General features: G+C 38.3%; 3 protein-coding genes across 4 annotated transcripts; 2 read left to right on the forward strand and 1 right to left on the reverse strand.

Moving 5' to 3' along the window:
* Positions 1–4: 4 nt before the first annotated feature.
* On the reverse strand, positions 5–4,926 carry LOC117993668 (uncharacterized). Of its 2 annotated transcripts, XR_011238153.1 has the most exons (5): positions 4,665–4,926; positions 3,986–4,097; positions 3,600–3,707; positions 2,781–3,235; positions 5–225 (listed from the first exon to the last, which is right to left on the reverse strand). XR_011238153.1 is itself a non-coding variant. In XM_034981468.2 (4 exons), exons 1-4 carry the CDS (start codon positions 4,766–4,768, stop codon positions 2,855–2,857), a joined length of 705 nt encoding a protein of 234 aa, XP_034837359.1. In that variant the 5' UTR covers positions 4,769–4,926; the 3' UTR covers positions 1,823–2,854. The 2 variants fall into 2 exon arrangements, 1 of the variants encoding a protein (XP_034837359.1); XM_034981468.2 differs by lacking the exon at positions 5–225 and having other exon boundaries at positions 1,823–3,235.
* Positions 412–1,866, forward strand: LOC117993663 (glycerate kinase). The gene has a single exon (XM_034981464.2). It carries the CDS (start codon positions 412–414, stop codon positions 1,864–1,866), a length of 1,455 nt encoding a protein of 484 aa, XP_034837355.1.
* A 430-nt stretch (positions 4,927–5,356) lies between the features above and the next one.
* Mcm6 (minichromosome maintenance 6) lies at positions 5,357–22,918 on the forward strand. The gene is made up of 16 exons (XM_069506863.1): positions 5,357–5,726; positions 6,639–6,841; positions 7,748–7,968; positions 8,541–8,732; positions 9,452–9,624; positions 12,662–12,785; positions 13,800–13,938; positions 14,238–14,395; positions 15,224–15,376; positions 15,554–15,859; positions 17,142–17,335; positions 18,141–18,259; positions 19,852–19,977; positions 21,187–21,332; positions 22,223–22,353; positions 22,901–22,918. Exons 1-15 carry the CDS (start codon positions 5,635–5,637, stop codon positions 22,340–22,342), a joined length of 2,466 nt encoding a protein of 821 aa, XP_069362964.1. The 5' UTR covers positions 5,357–5,634; the 3' UTR covers positions 22,343–22,353; positions 22,901–22,918.
* The last annotated feature ends 33 nt before the right edge of the window (positions 22,919–22,951 follow it).

Consider the following 22,951-nt stretch of genomic DNA (forward strand, 5'->3'; position numbering starts at 1 on the left):
AAATAAAAATCATGTTTTCTTTTCTCATCGCGGATAAGTAATAAATTAATTAATACAAATATGATTCTTATATCTTTAAAAATAGTAGAATTAATAAGCTTACCATTATTTAAATCCAAGACAGCGTTTCTTTTGATTAAAAAAACATAAACTAAACGAAGTGTTTATCTTTTTGAATTTTGACGTTTGCCGATTAGTTCTGCTCAAGGTCACACTCGAGATAACCTAAAATTAGTTTTATTGTATTGTAGATTTTAGGCTATGAATTTAAAGTCCTTTATTATTTTGTAATATTTTCTGTTTACGGTGCCAGCTGACTGATAAGAGGTGATAAGTGATAACTAATGTCAAACTGAGCGATTTCATTCATACTAAAGTTAACTTAGTTAACTTGCTTGTTTTGTAAATAGAATGGCTAAAAATATCTTAAGTGATTTACGCCAGATATTCAGAAGCAGTGTTTCAGCAGTGCTACCTGAAAATCTCATCAGAAAATCTATTTCTTACAGTCTTAAGAGCCAACAGCTAAATATCGCAGGCAAGAGCTATAATCTACAAAACAAGAATGTTTACATTGTTGGAAGTGGGAAAGCTGTAAAAAACATGGCCACTGAGGTCGAAAAAACTTTGGGTTCTAAAATCAAACAGGGTATTGTAAGCATACCTATTGGCAGCTTAGATAAAGATTATAAATCATTTAATGGTAATATTACCTATTGCGAAGCGGCTAAAAACAATTTACCCGATGTAAAAGCTTTGGAAACCGCTAGAAAAATCAAAGATTTAGCTACAAAATTAAGAAGTGATGACTTTTTATTAGTTTTATTGTCTGGTGGTGGATCAGCATTACTACCTTTGCCCAAAGATCCTATCACTTTAGATGAAAAACTTGTGCTAATAAAAAAATTAGCAAATATGGGTGCAGATATTAAAGAACTTAATACAGTAAGAAAGAGAATATCTGATGTTAAAGGGGGGCAGCTAGCTATTTATGCACAACCTGCTCAAGTAGCTACTTTAGTTCTTTCTGATATAGTTGGTGATCCTTTAGACTTAATAGCGAGTGGCCCAACTACTAATAATCAGGATAGCCAAACTGACGCGTTAAATATAATCATTAAATACAATTTATACAAAGAATTGCCAGAATCAATAAAGACTGTCTTAGAAGATGATGATAATTTGAAAATATTTCCAGAAAATAATGTTCATAATGTAATTATAGGATCTAATAAACTAAGCACTGAAGCTGCATCAATAGAAGCTAAAAACCTGAATTATTTTCCAATTGTACTATCTAATATAGTGACTGGAAATGTAAGTGACTTAGTTAAGGAATATGTAGAACTGGTTAAATCTATTGTTGCATTTAAAAAGGGTAACACAAGTTCTGATGAACTAAAATGTAACTTGATGGCTTTAAATATACCTGGTTTAGATATCAAAGAAATTATTATTAATGACGAAAATGTAAAAACTAGAGATTTATGTTTTATACTTGGAGGTGAAACAACAGTACAAGTAAAAGGTACAGGAGTTGGTGGTAGAAATCAACAGTTTAGTGCAGAATTTTCTAAATCTGTACATGAGTTCAAAAACCATTTGAAAGATTATGAAATATATTTTCTCAGTGGTGGTACAGATGGTATTGACGGGCCCACAGATGCTGCTGGTGCTATTGGATACCTAAATCTAATATCAGACTGTATAGAATCAAATATAGATGTAAATACATACATTGAAAATAACGATTCATACAATTTTTATAAGCGATTCAGAAATGGAGAGCTACATGTTATTACAGGGCATACAAACACTAATGTCATGGATATACATTTAATTGTAATAAATAATCAATATACATAGATATTAAAAACAATTTAAGCAATAATCTACTCTTTTTTTAAACAAACTATCAATAGTGGACAATTAACTAAATTGGCATGCCTAAAAGTAGTATTTTTCACAATGTACTCTGGCTACTGTTAAGACTCATCATCATCATGATCAACCCATCGCCGGCATATGACGAGAACACTGATATTAAAACACCTATTAGATCATCGGTTATTGATAATGTTAGAATTGTAAGTATCATCATGATCATGATCAACCCATCGCCGGCTCACTACAGAGCACGGGTCTTCTCATAGTGAGAAGGGTTTTGGCCACCACGCTGGCCATATGCGGATTGGCACACACACCTTTGAGATCATTATGGAGAACTCTCAGTCTTGCAGGTTTCCTCAAGATGTTTTCCTTCACCATTAAAACAAGTGATATTTAATTACTTTACGCACATAGTTTCTAAATGTGCATGCCCAGGATAGAACCCAAACCTCCGATTAGAAGGCGGAAGTCCTAACTGCTAGGCTATCACAGCTTTTTGTTAGGACTATTTACATCAATTTAATTAAAATTATTTTCAATTGTCATTTTTGGTTGGTAAGTGTATCCACCTGAATTCATAACCATTGAAGATCTAATTAGCTAATGGAATATCAGTTAAAAATTTATTTATCATGAGAAGTTAGTGCCTAGCTGCAGTCTCATCTGATAGCAAGTGATGATGCACTCCTAGGGTGAAATCTATAGAGCGTACTATGACTTTGCTTAGACTTAAGACAGAGTTAAAACGAGACAGAGGTATATCTCTCACATAAATCTCTCTCGTTTTAACTCTATCTTAAGTCTGAGCAAAGTCAAAGTGTGCTCTATAGATCTCAGCTGTATGGAAGTATGCTAACTTGGAAGGGGTTTAGCAATTTTTGATTCCATACCTGTTAAGTATTCAGTTTCTTTACAGCATCATCATAGCATAAAATTATGAACAATAAATCTAGGAAATATATCTTTAAATTGAAGGTTTCAAGAACAGGTTCAATTTATTTCGCTTATCCTTCTCCTGTTTTATTTTAGCTGCAGCAATAACTGCAGTTTGACACAATCCTGCAAACCTATCTTTCTTCTTCTTATTGTTTTTAATTATTTTCGGTTTTTTTGTATGACTAGAAAGAGTGTTCTGTTTGCTCAAAGAAAATGCATCTTTTGACTCGCAATACACATTGGACTGGTATTTGTTGATATTTCTTGGTTTTGTTTCTATTTTTTTAAGTTTTTGGAGTACTTTAGGGCTTTCAATGCAAGCTTTTTCTTTTACAGTCTGTTTGTAGGATTCGTTTGGTTTGATTACTGGTGTTTTTGTTGTGTGATTGCAAAATAAACACAACTTTTCCTGTTGGGAAAAAAAAATACTTTGAGCTATGGATTGAGACAATTTTTTTGTTATTATTATTTATTGTTATAAGTCATGCAAATTGCTAATGCCAAAATGACGTCATTTCGATGTTAATGAGACATTGTTCCATTTCTAAATACATATCAAATTATTTTTTAATACTTAAAGTTTAGGTAAAACTGAATCATAAAAATTAGATAGCACAAAACTTTCGTATAGTTCAAAGCATAGTCATACTGCACAAAGCTTGGTTAAAGTTGAGAAAAGCGAAAGTGGTGATTGCCTGGTGGTTAAATTTATTTATTACCTACATATTTTGTAAATCTTACACAAATTCCTAAAGTTAACACTAAATAGTTACCATAATATTGCTGTGAAGTAAATACTCCTTATTTACAGGTTTCTTTTTAAGCTTCCCTTTGCACCTAATTCTACGTCTCTGCCTTTTACTTAGTTTTATTGGTTTGACCTGTAATCATATTTTTGAGTATCTGAGGTATAGTATTAGTATGAGCAAAACAAAGTAGTACAATTAGAACATGAGGTGTATGAATAAATAGTATGCAACCGGTTGAGATTGCAATCGGGGTGGGAACGCCCTGCACACCCGCAACAGCCCCCGTGCTTACCCGGTCCCTCTGCCTCATACCCCGATTGCCATCGCGACCTGTCGTGAACTGTACATGGCATAAAAACAGATCTCACTTTATAAAATCTTAAAGGATTTATTTTTAAATAGTTAAGTACCTTTATTTCAGTTTTCTGAGTCCACTCTATGAGGCATTGTGAACATCTAGTTTCTTGTGAAAAATGCTTCTGTGGCAATCTAGAGTAGCCAGTTAACTTGCTACATTTTAATCTATAAAAAGAAATTCTACTGTATACACCATCAGCTTAACAAAATCTTCAATAACTTAGGGCAATACTTTATAAAGATGACACAGTTTGGCAAGTAATATAAAGAAACAAAGATATAGTATAGTACTAGCAGGTGTGATAGCCTGGTTGTTAGGATGTCTGCCACCTAATCAGAGATCAGGGGTTCGATCCCGGGCACGCACCGCTAACTTTTCAGAGTTATGTGTGTTTTGCGTAATTAAATATTACTTGCTTTAACGGTGAAGGAAAAATAGCGAGGAAACCTGCATGCCTGACAGTTCTCCATCAAAGGTGTGTGAATTCTGCCAATCCGTACATGGCCAGCGTGGTAGACTATTGCCAAAATCCTTCTCTCTGATAGGAGACCCGTGTTCTGTAGTGAGCCGGCGATGGGTTGATCATGATGATGAAGATGAAGATATAAATCACTAAAGACGTAAAACAGATCACGATACCGCAGCGGAGGTTGCTAAAATAGGCATGTAGAGAGAGTCCTAAAAACCCAAGCTTGTGGGTAAGATAACTGTAATTAAAACAGCAAACTTACAAGTAGTGGCTCCTTAGTATTTGCTGTGTTTCTTGGCTTTGAATTTTTGATAAAGCAGAAGAAGCTTTGATCAAAAAGTTAATTTGCATCTCGGCTGTATTCATACTTGTAATATTATACTCGAACGCAAAGACCTACAGTACGTTACTTGGAATATTGAATTTAATGCGATAATTAATTTATTAAAAAAATCCAAAATGATTCAAATTTTTTAAATTGGGCAATTTTTGACCGTATTTTGAACACAACACGAACACATGTATTTGACGTTAGGAAAACAAATCACAGACTACCGACCAGAAAAAGTCACAGACCATAAACCAATATATAAAAAAAAAAAAAGATTCCGACGAATTGAGAACCTCCTCCTTATTTTGAAGTCGGTTAAAAATAAATGTAAAATAAGAAAATAACGAAAATGCCCAAATGATCATTATTAAAGCTCTCTATAGACGAACCAACTTGGTCAGCTACGCTGGTGCTGGCAACTGGCCCTTTGGCCAATATTGGTTGAGATTGGTGCGGATGGATGGATCGGTAACATAGATCGGTAATCATTCATCCAAGGAGAACCATACACAACGAACTCGATCCATAGATTGAATCTACAATCTAAAAAATTACCGGTGAAAACGGAGAAAATTACTGAACGAAGTACGAACTACGAACTTTATTTTCCCGTTCCCGCCAAAACAAAGAACTGTCAAAAATCGCGTGGTGGTGTTGTTTTATTTTGATTTTGTGTGTTTATTTACAAGAAAATAGCTTAATTTATACAGATCTTTAAACTTAAGTCTGTAAATTTGTTAGTCAAAAAAGCTTCATGTTAAGAATAAGCTATTTTTTAACAGAAAGGAACTATAAACGACACATTATTTTGCAAGTGTTGCTAAAGTTGAGTTTTAGCTACGCGGTACGCCGTACGGCTTACGTTGTATTTATGAACTGGCTTTGAGAATCTTCTGTAAACATGGATGTAGCAGACACTTATGCTACTCAGAGCCAAGTCAAGGATGAGGTTGGAGTACGTTGCCAGAAGTTGTTTCAGGATTTCTTAGACGAGTGAGTAACTTCATTATAGCTACAATGTAGTATCTGTTCCACGAAAGTTGGCAGCCACCGACCAGTCTAATATAGACTAGATCATCATCATCAACCCATCGCCCGTTCACCATTAAGCATGGGTCTCCTCTCATATTGAGAAGCGTTTGGCCATACTACCATGCCAAGTGCACATTGGCAGTCTTCACACAACTTAGAGAAAATTATGGAGAACTCTCAGGCATGCAGGTTTCCCCACGATATGTTTTCCTTCACTATTTGACCCAAGAGCTGGTGCTTATTTTGCTCAACGGTTGAGCCTTGCCGTTCAGCGAGGTAATAGCGCCAGTGTTTTGGGCACAATGCCCATAAATGACCATTTGGACGGCGTATATTTTTTGTAAATATAAATTTTTTTGTGATAAGTTTTTCTGTATGTATATACTATATATAGTTTTTTTTTTGTTGTATTGACCTGTACATTTATAAACAAATTAAATGAATTCTCAGCAAGTGATATTTAATTACCTACTTGAAATGCTCATAACTCCGAAAAGTTAGAGGTATGTGCAACAACCTCAGATTAGGAGGTGGACGTCCTAAGTAGGCTATCACAGCTTTTTTCTATACCGCCGCACAATCAGTCATCAGGCAACTTTTGAAACAAGAAAATTATGGAGGATTCTCAGGCATACAGGTTTTCTCACGACGTTTTGTGAAATGAAACTTAATTGCTTAAAACACATGCTATAACTCTGAAAAGTTAAAAGCATATATATCTGGGATTGAACTCTGATTCCCCCATGTCTTAACCACTAGGCTATGACTAGTTATAGAAAACTACATAACTTCTTGCAGTAAACCTACAAAATACACAAAACTAACACACATTTGCAATTTTGTGTCATACTACTTAGAGATTCCTTTTCACAGGTTCAAAGAAGACAATGAGCTAAAATATGAGAAACATGCCAAAGAGCTCCTCAAACCAGAACTAAGCACTTTAGAAGTGAGCTTTGACGATGTAGAGAAGTACAACCAGAACCTTGCCACTACCGTCATTGAGGAGTACTACAGGATACACCCGTTTCTGAACCAGGCTATACTCAACTATGTGCGGAGTCTTGCTGAAGCTGGTATTTGTTTTTTTTAAATTAGTAATTACTAGCTGATGCCCACGACTTCACGCCCGCGTGGAATTAGGTTTTTAAAAATCCTGTGGGGACTCTTTAATTTTCGGGATAACAAGTAGCCTACGTCACTCTCCAGGTCTTTAACTATACCTAGGCAAAAAATCACGTCAATCTGTTGCTCTGTTGCGACGTGATTGAAGGACAAGCCAACACACTTTCACATTTATAATACTAGCTGATGCCCGCGACTTTGTACGCTTGGATTTAGATTTTAAAAATCCCGTGGGAACTCTGATGTTCCATGATAAAAAGTAGCCTATGTCACTCTCCAGGTCTTTAACAATACCCATGCAAAAAATCACGTTGATCTGTTGCTCTGTTGCGACGTGATTGAAGGACAAACCAATAAACCAACAAACAAATACATTTTCACATTTATAATATGGGTACTGATTAAACTTTTCCAGGCTAAAAGTAAACTTTATTTTAGGCCAAAAAACCTTATTTTGAGGCCTAAATAAACTATTCTGCTTATCTTGCTAAAATTACGGTCATTGTGATACAGGGTCTGGAAAAAGCCCTGCACAGCCTCCAAATCAACAAGAAGAAGGGGCTAAAATTAAACCTTATTTTTGAGTCAACATTGCTACTGATTCTGAGTACACCTAAATTTTAGAGTATTCACATCCTTTTCTTACTAATATAATATAAAAAAGACAGACACAGTTTTAAATTTAAATTAGAGCCGTCAAACCTTGTGGCTTTAAAAATTTAGTCTTTAAATGTAAAATTCATGTTCCGTCCTTTTTTAAGCAATAATAAAAAGTAAAAGATGCAGATACTCTAAATCTAGAGAAAGACAACAGAATCGACGCCATTATTTTAAGTCTAAAATAGAATTATTTTTAGGTATGAAAAAAGACTTGCAAGACAAAGAATGCTACGTGTCATTCGTTGATGTCCCAACAAGGCACAAAGTGCGAGAGTTGACAACCGCCAAGATCGGCACTCTGATCAGGATATCCGGCCAGATAGTGAGGACACACCCTGTACACCCTGAACTTGTGTTGGGAACCTTTGTTTGCTTGGACTGTCAGACTGTCATCAAAAATGTTGAACAGCAGTTTAAGGTATTATATTATTCTAGCTGAGCTAGACTTCGTCCGCGTGAAATTACATTTTTTAAAATCCCGCGCGAACTCTGATTTTCCAGGATAAAAAGTAGCCTATGTGTTAATCCAAGGTATAATCTATCTCCATTCCAAATTTCAGCCAAATCCGTCCAGTAGTTTTTGCGTGATTGAGTAACAAACATCCAAACATCCACATTTTCACATAAAATATTAGTAGGATTGTTTACTAGCTGATGCCCGAGGCTTCGTAAGCGTGGATTTAGGTTCTTGAAAATCCCGTTGGTACTCTTTGATTTTCCGATATAAAAAGTAAAATCACGTCAATCGGTTGCTCCGTTGCGACGTGATTGAAGGACAAATCAACAAACTAACAAACAAACACTTTCACATTTATAATATGGCTACTGATAATAGTTTAAGCTGCTTTCACTGGCTGCAAATTGCAAACACCAGTCTCAGCTTTTATCTAGTGCTTTGGTTTAAAAGTGTGGTGTAAATTATTATTATTTTTTTATTTATTTTTACATATACATTATTATACATATTCTTAAAATTGAAAATATTTCCAGTACACAATCCCAACTATATGCCGCAACCCGGTGTGCGCAAACCGCCGCCGCTTCATGTTGGACGCAGACAAGTCCGTGTTTGTGGACTTCCAGAAGATCCGCGTGCAGGAGACGCAGGCCGAGTTGCCGCGAGGCTGCATACCCCGCTCGCTCGAGGTCATCCTCAGAGCTGAGGCAGTGGAGTCTGTCCAGGTAACTATAGTGTTTTTAGGGTTCCTTACCTCAAAAGGAAAAACGGAATCCTTATAGGATCACTTTGTTGTCTGTCTGTCTGTCTGTCAAGAAACCTACAGGGTACTTCCCGTTGACCTAGAATCATGAAATTTGGCAGGTAGGTAGATCTTATAGCTGACATTTGGGGAAAAATCTGAAAACCGTGAGTTTGTGGTTACATCACACAAAAAAAATTAAATTGTGGTCATGAACTAATAATTAGTATTTTCAATTTTCTAAGTAAGATAACTATATCAAGTGGGGTATCATATGAAAGGTTTTCACCTGTGCATTGTAAAACAGATTTTTATTTATTTTTATGTATCATAGTTTTTGAATTATCCTGCAAAATGTCGAAAAAATACGACTGTAGTACGGTACCCTCATTGCGCGAGCCTGAGTCGCACTTGGCCGGTTTTTTTAGATGAAGGTGGCTGAAGGTTCGATCAGACACTAAAGATTTATGTTTGTACTAGCTGATGCCCGCGACTTCGTCAGCGTGGAATTTGATTTTTAAAAATCCCGTGGGAATTCTTTGATTTTCCGGGATAAAAAGTAGCCTATATCACTCTCCAGGCCTTTATCTATACCCATGCAAAAAAAACACGTCAATCCGTTGCACCATTGCGACGTGATTAAAGGACAAACCAACAAACAAACACACTTTCGTATTTATAATAAGGGTTCTGATTTTCCAGGCTGGGGACCGCTACGATTTCACAGGAACACTCATAGTAGTGCCAGACGTAGGATCTCTATCATTACCGGGAGCTAAGGCCGAACTGACGACCAGGACGCGGCAGGGCAACGACGGCCAGATGGAAGGCATCAAGGGACTCAAGGCCTTGGGGGTTCGGGAGCTGCACTATAAGTATGAATTTTACCTTTTGGGATTATGTGGGAACATACAAACTAGGTCGGGGGTTCGATCCCGGGCACGCACCTCTAAACTTTTCGGAGTTATGTTCATTTTAATTAATTAAATATCACTTACTTTGACGGTGAAGGAAAACATCGTGAGCAAACCTGCATGCCTGAGAGTTCTCCATAATGTTCTCAAAGGTGTGTGAACTTGGACGATCTAACCTAAGGACGCGCCTCGCATGATTATTCCCCTCTGTCAATAGTAATGGATTTTTAATCCACTGCGTTTATAAACACTGTTTGCGGAATCGATTTTGTCATTGTCAGAATCGTTTTCGATGTGTGACGACGTCTTACACGCTGGGTGAAAAATGCCTGTTTGTGCCGTTAGTGAGTGCAAGAACAAATCAAACACATCAAATTTACAAAAAAGATGGAATTTCATTTGATAAGTAAGTATTTTTGGTGTAATAAACGCTTTCTATAAATTAAATTACATAAATTATTATAATAAAATAACAATCGAGAACTTTACCGATTCAGTAATTGAGTACGTAATATTTCGGTAGAAACGAGGCACACTTCTCACGAGACTATATTTTGTTTTTTCTAAACAATTGCAACCCTCGTTATATACAAATTAGGTTAAAATTTGAATACGCGTGAACAGCATGAAATTACGTAGTAGTAAAAATAACACTAGTCTCGTGGGAAGTGCGGTATACTAAAGACGGAGAGCCAGCGCCCAAAAAACTGTTTGAATTTACTAAGGCTAATTTTTTGCGCATACTGACCAGCTCTGTCACCATATTCTGCTGACTAACCATTACAACTTTTATTTATATGCAATATACAAGTTATATAACAATTTTCAGCCTTAGTAAATTCATTTTATTACCTCGCAGGTACGACACCTTTGATAGCGCACCTGAGTCACTGTTCTCAGGTTCACTTGACTGACCGCAGTATGTTTGTGTACGCAACCATTCTAATGAACTATAAAAAAATTAGCCTTAGTAAATTCAAACAGTATTTTGGGCCCTGGCTCTCCGTCTATAGTATACCGCACTCCCCACGAGACTATAGTGTTATTTTTACAAAATTTTTCAGTATTAGATTTAATTGCATAGGACATAAGGTTCGATTTTTAAGAATCATGTGATAGTGATTGCGGTTCGATTATCGATATCGATGAAAACATTTTCTTTATTATTAACGACTAAATTACCGTCTTCAAGTCAAGTAAAGAATAGTTATTATTAATTACCACAATTTTTTCGCTACCTATACTTGTAATAAAACTGGTCGATTTCTGTGATTTCACGTACTTAATACATTTAAAAAAATATTAAAGCAACGCAATTTTAGTGATAGGCGAGAAACGGGGTAGGGTGTCTCTGAACTGGGTAATTTGTAGCTAAAAGGTGTACCTTTCTCAAGGATGAGGATTAGGTAATAATTTATCATAATCGTTTTATTTTTACAGATTTCGATATTTTTACAGAGAGAATCGCCAAGAATATACATAACATTAACCTAATGGTAAATAATGACGTGTTAAAAATAGAAGAGGCCACCGTGTGTGTTTACTAATTTATTTTCATAGTATCATATCTGTCTTATGGAATTTTGCTGTGGGGTAAAAGCGGCAGGTATTGAGAAAATTTTTGCATTGCTAATTTGTAAGGGCAATACGTGTAATATTTAATAACTTACATTTAATTTTTTTGGACAAAGAGTACACCATATTGGAATTACCATGTAAACCCAATGTGCAATAAATAAATGATTGATTGGAAAGAAAAAAACATTTTATTGATTGATATACCTACTAATTATGTTTGGTAGGCTTTTGCGCGGTCAGGTTTATTTTGTATTATATAATAATATAAGTCATTAATAAGCACATTTTCACTATCGAAATTTTAAATGAAAATTTCGTTATATAAAAAAATACAAAAGATTAAAAATGATATAAAATAAGTAAAAAAGTATGTGCATATTTTTTAAATAAATATTTTTCTTATTTTTACGTTGCATTATTAGTTTTTGGGATAATTACCTATTAAGTGAGGTGAATGTATGCAAGAATACGCTATGCTGACCAAACACTGGTTTTAAGTAATTAAATACGAGTAATAAATTCTTACTTCTACTTTTGTTTCTGAAAAACTATCGATATATTTTAAAATATCGATACGGTAGCATCGCAAATCAATTTGACTGTCTTACACTCGTAATGTCTTTGTATGTTGATGTATATAACTTATTAGTGTGCATAAAATGTAGTAGTGTTGAAGATTTAGATATGTGTGTGTTAATAATGACACAAAACTTTGTTGAGTGAGTGTGTCAAGTTGTCTATGTAGTGTTTCCTCGTCCCGCACCAAAAGTGACAGAAATTTTTATTCGTAATATTAGGCGCGTTACAAGTCCATAGGTTAGATCGTCCAAGTGTGTGAAGTCTACCAATCCGCACATGGCCAGCGTGGTAGACTAGGGCCATGATGTGGTGGTGGACAGACGACATCAACCAGTCTCATCATCATCATCATCATCATCAACTGATAGACGTCCACTGCTGGACATAGGTCCCTTGTAGGGACTTCCACACGCCAGTGTCTTGCGCCGCCTGAATCCAGCAGCTCCCTGCGACTCGTCTGATGTCGTCCGTCCACCTAGTGGGGGTCTTCCAACGCTGCGTCTTTCGGTGCGAGGTCGCCATTCCAGCACCTTGGGACCCCAACGTCTATCGGTTTTTGCGAACTATGTGCCCTGCCCATTACTCTAGTTCTCCTACGGATCTCCTCATTTCCTCATTGATCACGTAGAGAAACTCCGCACATAGCTCTCTCCATCGCCCGCTGAGTGACTCTGAGCTTTCACATCACTGGCAACACGCACTGTCGTAGACTTCGGTCTTCAAGCACTGAGGATTTTTGGACAAGAAGACATCTCGAAACCGATAGACTTCCAGCCGAGTTGGACGTCTATCGGTTGATAATGATGATGACGATGATGACTAAAGGAACGGTTGCGTGCAGAACAGCGTTCCTGGCATGCAGCGTGCAAGCGACATCGCGTCGGTTCGGCGCGGCCGAAGTGGCCGCTGGCGACCTCACCTCGGAGGACATGCGCAAACAGATGACTGACAAGGAGTGGGATAAGGTATGTCATATAATCTAAGGGTGCTTACATAAAGAAGCAGGTTTCCAGTGCCGACAGGTCGGTGCGGGTAAAATAGCCCTATATTCTCCTGTATCTTATGTGAGAGCTCATAAGATAAAATGGGGCTAATAGGGTATTTTGCCATTTTTTGAAAAATGTTTTAATTTGATCCTAAAGTGATAATAAGCCACTAAAAAAAATCAAAAATTTTATTCAATCGATAAGTGCAATAAAAACGCATTTAAATTTTGCATTTCTAATTTCGCTGCGAAAACGCTGCCCGCCATCTTGTAAAGTTCATGAGCCGTGATGACGTCACTTTGTCAAAAAGGAATTTTCTTAGTGAAAGAGCACATGAAGAAGTACATATTTTTTGCAATTTAAAATGAGTAACTTGCCTTTTCATTCGAGTGCAATGTGCCTGCATGTGGGAATACCAGTGTAAAAACACCGAATAAGTTGTGGATTCAAGTGCCAACAGATTTAAAAGTACGAGAAAAACTTGGTTTAAAATTGCGAGAATAGTAGATAATCTATGGAGCTACCTATATGCTTTTACGAACCGGTTTTCCACTGCAATAAATGAAATATACTGTACGGGAACGGGAGTAATAATTTCTTTATGAATCTGAATTGTCTTACATATACCTACTATTTGAAACGAAAACAAAGTAAAAAAACTTAAATTGAGACAAGCAAAAAATTGGTATTTTGTTAACAAGTCTCTAACAAGTGCTATGGTAACATTACACAACATTGATATCGTGACGTCACAGTCGGGATTCATCATGGCGGCTACAGCTTAGTGTATTTCGGATACCTACTTGTAGAACAGATTAAAAAAATGAAATCTTTAAAATAAATTATAAAATGCATTATATAATTTTATAAACTGAAAGTAAGATTTTTCGATTGCGTACTGCTAATACTATCTTGTTTATACATTTTTGGAATTTTTCTCGCTTGGTGTAAAATACCCTATTGTTAAAGTAACGCTGGCAATATGTTTTGTAGGTGTACGAGATGTCTCGAGACAGGAATCTCTATAACAACTTGATCGCTAGCCTGTTCCCAAGCATACATGGCAACAACGAAGTCAAAAGGGGAATTCTACTCATGCTCTTCGGCGGCGTCGCCAAAACTACTGTAGAAGGTAAATATTACCGACTAGCTTATGCTCGCGACTTTGTCCGCATGGACTACACAAATTTCAAATCCCTATTTAACCCCATTAGGGGTTGGATTTTGAAAAATCCTTTCTTAGCGTCGGCATGACGTCATAATAGCTATCTGCATGCCAAATTTCAGCCGGATCCGTCCAGTAGTTTGAGCTGTGAGTTGATCGATCAGTCAGTCAGTCACCTTTGCCTTTTATATGTTTAGATTAAGATTATATTAAACTAGCATAGTCTAGTCATGTCAACAAGGCTATAGCAAAGTTAATTTTTCCAGGAACAACTCTTCGTGGTGACATAAACGTATGTATAGTAGGCGACCCGAGTACCGCCAAATCTCAGCTGCTAAAGCAAGTCAGTGAAATCTCACCCAGAGCAGTGTACACAAGTGGCAAAGCCTCATCTGCGGCTGGTCTCACCGCAGCTGTCGTCAAGGTAATTGTCAATTTCAACTAGATTTCAATTTCAAATAGATTTCAGTTTTAAAGTATCTTCAATAACAAGTAATTGCTCACGATCCAATAACTGCAAGGGACACATTTTAAAGTAGTGAAAATGCGAATGATGTAAGCAGAACGAGTCGGACGCACCAGCCGAATCAGCAGGTGTAGTACGAGGTGAGAGGTAAACTGCTAGACCTAAAAATGCTTTGTGGTAACGTAATATACATAGTGGGCGACCCGAGTACCGTCAAATCTCAGCGGCTAAAGCAAGTCAGTGAAATCTCACTCAGAGCAGTGTACACGAGTGGCAAAGCCTTCATCTGCGGCTGGTCTCACCACAGTCGCCATCAAGATAATTGTCAATTTCAACTAGATTTCAATTATACATTTATCACACACCGTCATAATGTACCGTCACCGTGTATAATGGAAATCACTCACGATAGTTTAAATGCTAAAATAGATTTCAATTATTGGATTTGAATGATAAGAAAGCTTGGGAATCAGTTGCTTAACAGGTTTGTGTTAGTTCTAATAAGTTAAGTGATTTTGTAAAGTGGTGATAATAAAAAGAATACCCGGCTCTTGGGCGCGTTTGGAACCCTCGCAGCTTTAGTTTTAAGTACGTATTAATTATCACCACTATATCATCTTACAAATAAAAATTTTGACAATCAGGAAGCGTAAAATTTTACCTATTCTAAATAAATAATTTGAGTTTGAGTTTGGATTTCAATTTCAAATAGATTTCAATTTTATAGTAGCTTCAATTAAAAGAAATTGCTCACGAGTCATCATCTGAATAATTTTTTTTTTACAGGACGAGGAATCATTCGACTTTGTGATAGAGGCTGGTGCGTTGATGTTGGCTGACAATGGAGTGTGTTGTATAGACGAGTTTGATAAGATGGATCCGGGGGACCAGGTCGCTATCCACGAGGCCATGGAACAACAGACTATTTCACTGGCTAAGGTATTTTTGTTATCTAATAGTTTTCTATCTACCCAAGGCTTGATGGGAATCATCATCATCATCATCATGATCAACTCATTGCCGGCCCACTGCTGAGCACTGATTATTACAATCTCAATAAGTTCTTAGAACCTCAATAGCTTAACGGTTAAGGAGTCTGACGTTTTTATTTTTTAGGCTGGGGTGAGAGCAACCCTAAACGCGCGAACGTCAATACTAGCAGCAGCCAACCCCGTAGGGGGTCGATACGACCGAGCAAAGTCTCTCCAACAGAACGTGGCGTTAAGCGCCCCCATCATGTCAAGATTTGATTTATTCTTCATACTAATCGATGAGAGCAGTGAAATGGTTGACTATGCAATCGCAAGGAAGATTGTTGACTTGCATTGTAACAAGGAAGAGACTTATGATTGTGTGTATTCGAGGGACGATTTGCTGAGATACATTGCGTTTGCGAGGTCTTTCAAACCTCTTATTACTGAGGTGAGTACGTTTGATATTATATTAGAGCCTCAATAGCTCAACGGGTAACGGAGTGGACTGAAAGCCGAAAAGTCGACGGTTCAAACCCCACCCGTTGTACTTTTGTTGTACCAACTCCTAGCACAAGCTTGACGCTTAGTTGGAGAGAAAAGGGGAGTTTAAAGGTTAGTCATTTAACATGGCATTCTTTTTAAATAATATAAAAAAAATTACTAGCTTATGCCCGCGACTTCGTCCGCGTGGACTACACAAATTTCGAACCTCTGTTTTGACCCTTTAGGGAATGAAACTTCAAAAATCCTTTCTTAGCGGATGTCTACGTCATATTAGCTATCTGCATGCCAAATTTCAGCCCGATCCGTAAAGTAGTGTGAGCTGTGCGTTGATAGATCAGTCAGTCAGTTAGTCAGCTTTTCCTTTTATAATTTTAAATGCTTTAATTAATTTTAAGTAGGTATTTTAATTAATTTTTATAATTTTAAATGCTTTAATTTAATTGTTTTTTTTTTAATAATATTAAATGTATAATTTAAACTGGGTTGAGATGTCTGTTCAAAGATTAAATGAAAATTAAACGTTTTATTGTTAAAATCAGATTTATTGTTTCTGATCAATAGTATTGAAATTTGTAGGTTGGCTATAGAAATCAGATAGAAATTGAAAACTCTATTACTGAAATCGAATTGAAATTGAAAAATAAAGTCTACTAAAAATATTGAACAATTAAATTGAAATTTTACCAGGAACATTAAATCAAATTGAAATATTATTGAAAACTTGTTTAAAACAAATTGAAATTTAATTTAATTTAGATATAAAAAATAAAATATTTCTTTGTATATTCGATGGTCACAATACTTATATTTTCAATATTTATCTAATTTTAGTGTATTTATGTTCTTCAAGTGTGGTTCAAGACACTTCAATAATTAAAATTGATAAGTCGATATAACTTTTTATCTGATTGAAAATAGAAATTTTTTGTAGTGGCTTTTAATTTCTTTTTTATGTAGTACTAGCTAATGCTCGCGACTTCGTCCGCGTGGACTACAAAATTTCAAAACCCTTTTTCACCCCCTTAGGAGTTGAATTTTCAAAAATCCTTTCTTAGCGGATGCCTACGTCATAATAGCTATCTGCATGCCAAATTTCAGCCCGATCCGTCCAGTAGTTTGAGCTGTGCGTTGATAGATCAGTCAGTCAGTCAGTCATTCAGTCAGTCAGTCAGTCAGTAACCTTTTCCTTTTATATATTTAGATTGATTTTTTTGTTTAATTACCAGGATGCGGGTAAGCTCCTAGTTGAGTACTACAGCTCGCTGCGCGCGCGCGGCGGGGCGGGCGGCGCGGGGGCGGCGAGCGGTGCTTGGCGGATCACTGTGCGGCAGCTGGAGTCCATGGTGCGACTCTCTGAGGCCCTCGCCAAGATGCACTGCAGCGGCCATGTTACCCTTCATCATGTGCATGAGGCACACAGGTGAGCATGTCGTATACACGTCGACAGTTCGAGATGGCAATCGGGGTGGGGACGCCCCGCACACTCGCACAGCCCCCGCACTAACCCGGTGCGGGATAGCGCGGGTGACGTGCGGGTGTGCGGGGCGTCCCCCCGCTTTATACTCCGATTGCCATTTTTATTTTATTTATTTTATTATTATTATTTTATTTATTTATTATTTAATTAGAACGGCCATAAAGCCAATTACACTAATTAAAATACGAGTACAAACTAACATAAACATACTTACAAAAAGTGTTAAAATTATAAATTTTAAAAAGCAAAATTATAAATTTTCACAAAAGTGCAAGATCTGACCCATGAGGTCAGCCCATTTGTCAGCAAATATGTCACAGCGAGGGGACTCCTTCAGCAGCGCGTTGAGCGCAGCCAAAGTGCGCGGTATGCGCCATCTCCACCTGTCGCGTAATATACAATACGGTATTTGCCTATGTCTAAAATATAGGGTAAACTAGAGAGTCTTTCCACGTCCTTTGTTGGTAAAATAAATATCGATTAAACTAAAAAAAAGCACATGAAATCATTGTGACGTCACATGCCAGTATTTTATAGAAGCTCGCATACTAAGCACGTTTGAAAAAAAGCGAATTGACAAGTCTTTTTGACATGGGTATATAGATAAAGACCTGGAGAGTGACGTAGGCTACTTTTATCCCGCAAAATCAAAGAGTTCCCACGGGATTTTTAAAAATCTAAATCCACGCGGACGAAGTCGCGGGTATCGTCTAGTATTTTTAATAATTGAAAATGTTGCAACTTTCAGATTACTGAACAAATCTATAATCCGGGTGGAACAGCCGGACATACATCTGGACGAGGAGGACCCGCAGTATGAGCCTAGTATGGACGTGGACCACGACACTCCCAATGCCACCAGCAGCGGTAAGTCAACTATTTAGGGTTCCGTACCTCAAAAAGAACCCTTATAAGATCACTTCCTTGTCTGTCTGTCAAGAAAAGGGAGTCAAAACCAATAGAGTACTTCCCGTTGATCTAGAATAATGATATTTGGGAGGTAGGTCTTATAGCACAAGTTTTGACGACCTCCCTGGCGCAGTGGTGAGCGCTGTGGTCTTATTAGTGGGAGGTCCCGGGTTCGATTCCTGGCAGGGGTTTGGAATTTTATAATTTCTAAATTTCTGGTCTGGTCTGGTGGGAGGCTTCGGCCGTGGCTAGTTACCACCCTACCGGCAAAGCCGTGCCGCCAAGCGATTTAGCGTTCCGGTACGATGCCGTGTAGAAACCAAAGGGGTATGGGTTTAATAAAAACTGCCATACCCCTTCCAGGTTAGCCCGCTATCATCTTAGACTGCATCATCACTTACCATCAGGTGAGATTGGAGTCAAGGGCTAACTTGTATCTAAATAAAAAAAAAGTAAAGGAAAAATCTGAAAACCGTGAATTGGTGGTATGATTAACAAGCTGTGATAGCCTAGTGATTAGGACGTCCGCAATTTAATCGGAGGTCGGGGGTTCGATCCCGGGCACGCACTTCTAACTTTCGGAGCAATGTGCGTTTTAAGTAATTAAGTATCACTTGCTTTAACGAAGGAAAACATCGTGAGGAAACCGGCATGCCTGAGAGTTTCTCCATAATTTTCTCAAAGGTGTGTGAATCAATCCGCACATGGCCAGTGTGGTAGACTATGGCCAAAACCTTTCAATACAATTCTTTAATTACATAAGGTGTTAAATGTAATAATTAGCTATGTCGGCGTACAAATATAGTAGACAGTTGAGATTATCGCTCTGCGAGGAGACCCGTGCTCTGTAGTGAGCTGGCGATGGGGTTTTTTAAAAAAGAATATTAGCTGACTAATACTCCCCTTTCCCCTCCAATCCGGTATTTACAAATCGGTAACTTTTTATCAAACATCAAAACGCGCGCTTAGTATGCGAAATTCTATGAATTGCCGGTATGTGACGTCACAATCATTTGACGTGCTTTTTTTTAGTTTAATCCATAATTTAAAATAGTTGTCACACATAAAACTAACAAAGGATGTGGAATTTAATTATTTTGGAAGACGCTTTATTTAATAATCACTGAGAAATAATTTATTTTTGACTAGCTTATGCTCGCGACTTCGTCCGCGTGGACTACACAAATTTCAAACCCCTATTTCACCCCCTTAGGGGTTGAATTTTTAAAAATCCTTTCTTAGCGGATGCCTACGACATAATAGCTATCTGCATGCCAAATTTCAGCCCGATCCGTCCAGTGGTTTGAGCTGGGCGCTGATAGATCAGTCAGTCAGTCAGTCACCTTTTCCTTTTATATATTTAGATATTATAGTCAAATACCGTATTAAGCGTAAAGCTTGTGCTATAAGTTAGTACGACAATAGTGCAACGGGTGGGGTTTGAACCGGCGACATTTCGGTTTTCAGTCTGCTCTTTTAACCGTTGAGCTATCGAGGCTCGTGGGCTCGATGGGTTGATCATGATGTGAGATGTGTGTTTGTTCTTTCAGAGGAGCAAGTGAATGGGGACCAACCACCCAAGAAGAAGCTGACCCTATCATTCGAGGAGTACAAGTCTCTGAGCAACATGCTGGTAGTGTTCATGAGGAAGGAGGAAGCGGAGGCCGAGTCCAAAGGTATGAACCTAATGAATTAAGGTATAAATAATACTCTATCTATAAGATACTCTTATCTAAATGATAAAAGAGCGTGGATTTGACCTGCAGCTCGTTCCAGCAACGCACAGGACTGCAAATGAAAATGAAAATGAAAATGAAAATCTTTTTTTTTCGTATAAACTTTTACAAGTGCTTACGAATAGTCGGATGCATCTACCACTGGTTCGGAATGCCTTTCCTGCCGAGAAGAACCAGCAAGAAACTCGGCGGTTGCTCTTTTCAAATATTTGATATAGGTACAAAATTATGCCATGTATAAAATAGTATTTGCAGTCTTGTGCGTTGCCGGAACGAGCTGCAGGTCAAATCCACGCTCTTTTATCATTTAGATAATCTTCAATTGTGTAATATGTTTTTTTCAGGAGCATATTTTTAATAGATTTTTTAAACTTGTGCAAAGGTAAGTCCAAAATAGTTTGCGGGATTTTATTATAAAAGGTAATACCCATACCCACAAATGACTTTTGGACTTTCCTGAGGCGGAAGGCAGGAGCTGCAAACTTTTTATACATGGCATAATCTTGTATATCAAATATTTGAAAAGAGCAACCGCCGAGTTTCTTGCTGGTTCTTCTTCGTAGGAAAGGCATTCCGAACCAGTGGTAGATGCATCCGACGCGACGATTCGAAAGCACTTGTAAAAGTTTACTTGAATAAAAAAGATATTTTTTTTCATCACTATACCCTATCCCTGCGACTCGTCTGATGTCGTCCATCCACCTTGTGGGGGGTCTTCCAACGCTGCGTCTTCCGGTGCGAGGTCGCCATTCCAGCACCTTGGGACTCCAACGTCTATCGGTTGTACGAACTGTGTGCCCTGCCCATTGCCGCTTCAGCTTCGCTATCCGTTGAGCTATGTCGGTTACTCTAGTTCTCCTACGGATCTCCTCATTTCTGGTTTGATCACGTAGAGAAACTCCAAGCATAGAGAGAGCTATCTATATATATATATATAGCTATAGTAACTCTGCGGTGCATTGGAAGACCAAAAAATAAAAATAAAATAAAATAAAATAAGACCTCCCACTTGGTGGACGGACGACATCAGACAAGTCGCAAGAAGCCGCTGGATGGTGGCGACGCAAGATCGTAGCGTCTGGACTCTGGAAGTCCCTACAAGAGGCCTATGTCCAGCAGTGGACGTTATTTAGTATATTTGTGATCCAGGGGAAGAGAGTGCGGGCATGCATAAGAGCGCGGTGGTGAGCTGGTACCTGGAGCAGTTGGTGTCCCAGGGACACATCGAGAGTGAAGATGAGTTGCTTGAGAGGAAGACACTCGTGGAGAAAGTCATCGACCGCCTTATGTACCATGTGAGTATCACTACCCAATCCAATCCACTCCAATCCAATTTATCAGCCTGTTTGCGTCCACTGCTGGACATAGGCCTTTCCAAGAGCGCGCCACCAAACACGGTCCTCCGCCTTCCTCATCCATCCGCTCCCCACCACCTTCTTCAGGTCATCGGTCCAGCGGGCTGGAGGTCGTCCCACACTGCGCTTACCGGTACGCGGTCTCCACTCCAGAACACGTCTGCCCCATCGGCTGTCGGTTCTGCGAGTATCACTACCCATATTAATAGCCGGTCTTCTACACGGACCTCGTCTCATCGGCGGGGAACTACAACCGGCTACGGGAATTCGCGCACCATTGGCATAAGAGGCGAAGCAGCTCGGAGCGTTCAGGTGACAGGTCGTCACCACGGAGGAGCAGCAGCGGGGATCTTAGCGGTGCTAGTGACGACTAGCCTCCAAGGAGGAGTGAGCATAAGGGACAAGGAAGAGACAAAATAATTTGTAGGGAGTCAAGAAGGCGCCCCGGGAAAATGCCAAGAGCAAGTACCGAACGGGCGCCCTCCCGCGATTCGGCCCATATAACCGAGAGGTCGGTGGGGCCACGGGAGGTGGAGGGTTGTCCCTAGTACCCATATTAATATATTTTTTACTCCATTTACAAGTTAACCTTTGGCTGCGATCTCACCTGGTTGTAAGTTATGATGAAGTCTACGTGAAAAAATTCACAGCAGTAGTATATATAATCAATTTTAAAGGAAAACTATCAGGGCTATGTAAATTTCACAGGTTAAGGAGTTATATCTGTTTTTCGAGGATTGTGACTACGGAACCCTACACTGCGCGTGGCCTGCCACACACTTGGCCGGTTTATATATTTAGACTAAAAGTAATAGTATGCATTTTTCCAGGATCAAGTAATAATCCCCCTGCAGACGACCGGCCTCAAGTCGACGCAGAAGTCCTCAGAACAAGAGATTGAAGATGATCCGTTACTAGTAGTACATCCGAACTATGTCGTTGACGCGTAGACATTTACAGTGTGACAAGGCTATCTTGGCGCGTGGCGGAAATCGGAACTAACGGTCTTGTTTGAATATTCTAAGCATTTGTTCTCCAACAGCGCCCCCCTGTCAATGTCATTCAAGTGCCAAGAGAGCCATGTCGCACTGTAAGTTTTATTGATAAGCTGGTATTTTTATGATAAAGAAATGTTTTTTTAAACATTGTTGTTATTTACTATCCAAAAGGCCATTTTTACCAGAAGCAATTTATTTTCTAAATTGTCTCTGGTCTGGTCAGGTGCCTTCGGCCGTTACTAGTTACCACCGTACCGGTAAAGCGGTGTCTTTTTTAATCAAGAAAGGGTTTATTAAACCCCTTCCATGTTAGCCCGCTTCCATCTTAGACAACATTATCACTTACCATCAAATGAGATCGCAGTCTAGGGCTAACTCGCATCAGAATAATAATATTCCAGCATCAAGTAATCATCCCCCTCCAGATGACTGGCCTCAAGTCGACGCAGAAGTCCTCCGAACAAGAGATTGAATTGAATTACGTTGTTGATGCCTAGACATTCCTCTAAGTTTTACTGATAAGCTGCTCTTTTTGTATTAAAGAACTGTTTTTTTAAACAT

The sequence above is a fragment of the Maniola hyperantus genome, chromosome 24, assembly GCF_902806685.2.
Source record: "Maniola hyperantus chromosome 24, iAphHyp1.2, whole genome shotgun sequence".
Taxonomy (NCBI): Eukaryota; Metazoa; Arthropoda; class Insecta; order Lepidoptera; family Nymphalidae; genus Maniola; species Maniola hyperantus.

Excerpts from the sequence above, each read along its gene's own strand:
- LOC117993663 (XM_034981464.2), top strand. The coding sequence starts at position 412 with ATGGCTAAAAATATCTTAAGTGATTTACGCCAGATATTCAGAAGCAGT.
- LOC117993668 (XM_034981468.2), bottom strand. The coding sequence starts at position 4,768 with ATGAATACAGCCGAGATGCAAATTAACTTTTTGATCAAAGCTTCTTCT. Across the intron at positions 4,098-4,664 it reads ATACTAAGGAGCCACTACTT|ATTAAAATGTAGCAAGTTAA; the intron begins GTAAGTTTGCTG and ends TTCTTTTTATAG. Across the intron at positions 3,708-3,985 it reads CTCAGAAAACTGAAATAAAG|GTCAAACCAATAAAACTAAG; the intron begins GTACTTAACTAT and ends ATATGATTACAG.
- Mcm6 (XM_069506863.1), top strand. The coding sequence starts at position 5,635 with ATGGATGTAGCAGACACTTATGCTACTCAGAGCCAAGTCAAGGATGAG. Across the intron at positions 19,978-21,186 it reads AGCGGAGGCCGAGTCCAAAG|GGGAAGAGAGTGCGGGCATG; the intron begins GTATGAACCTAA and ends TTTGTGATCCAG. Across the intron at positions 21,333-22,222 it reads TCGACCGCCTTATGTACCAT|GATCAAGTAATAATCCCCCT; the intron begins GTGAGTATCACT and ends GCATTTTTCCAG.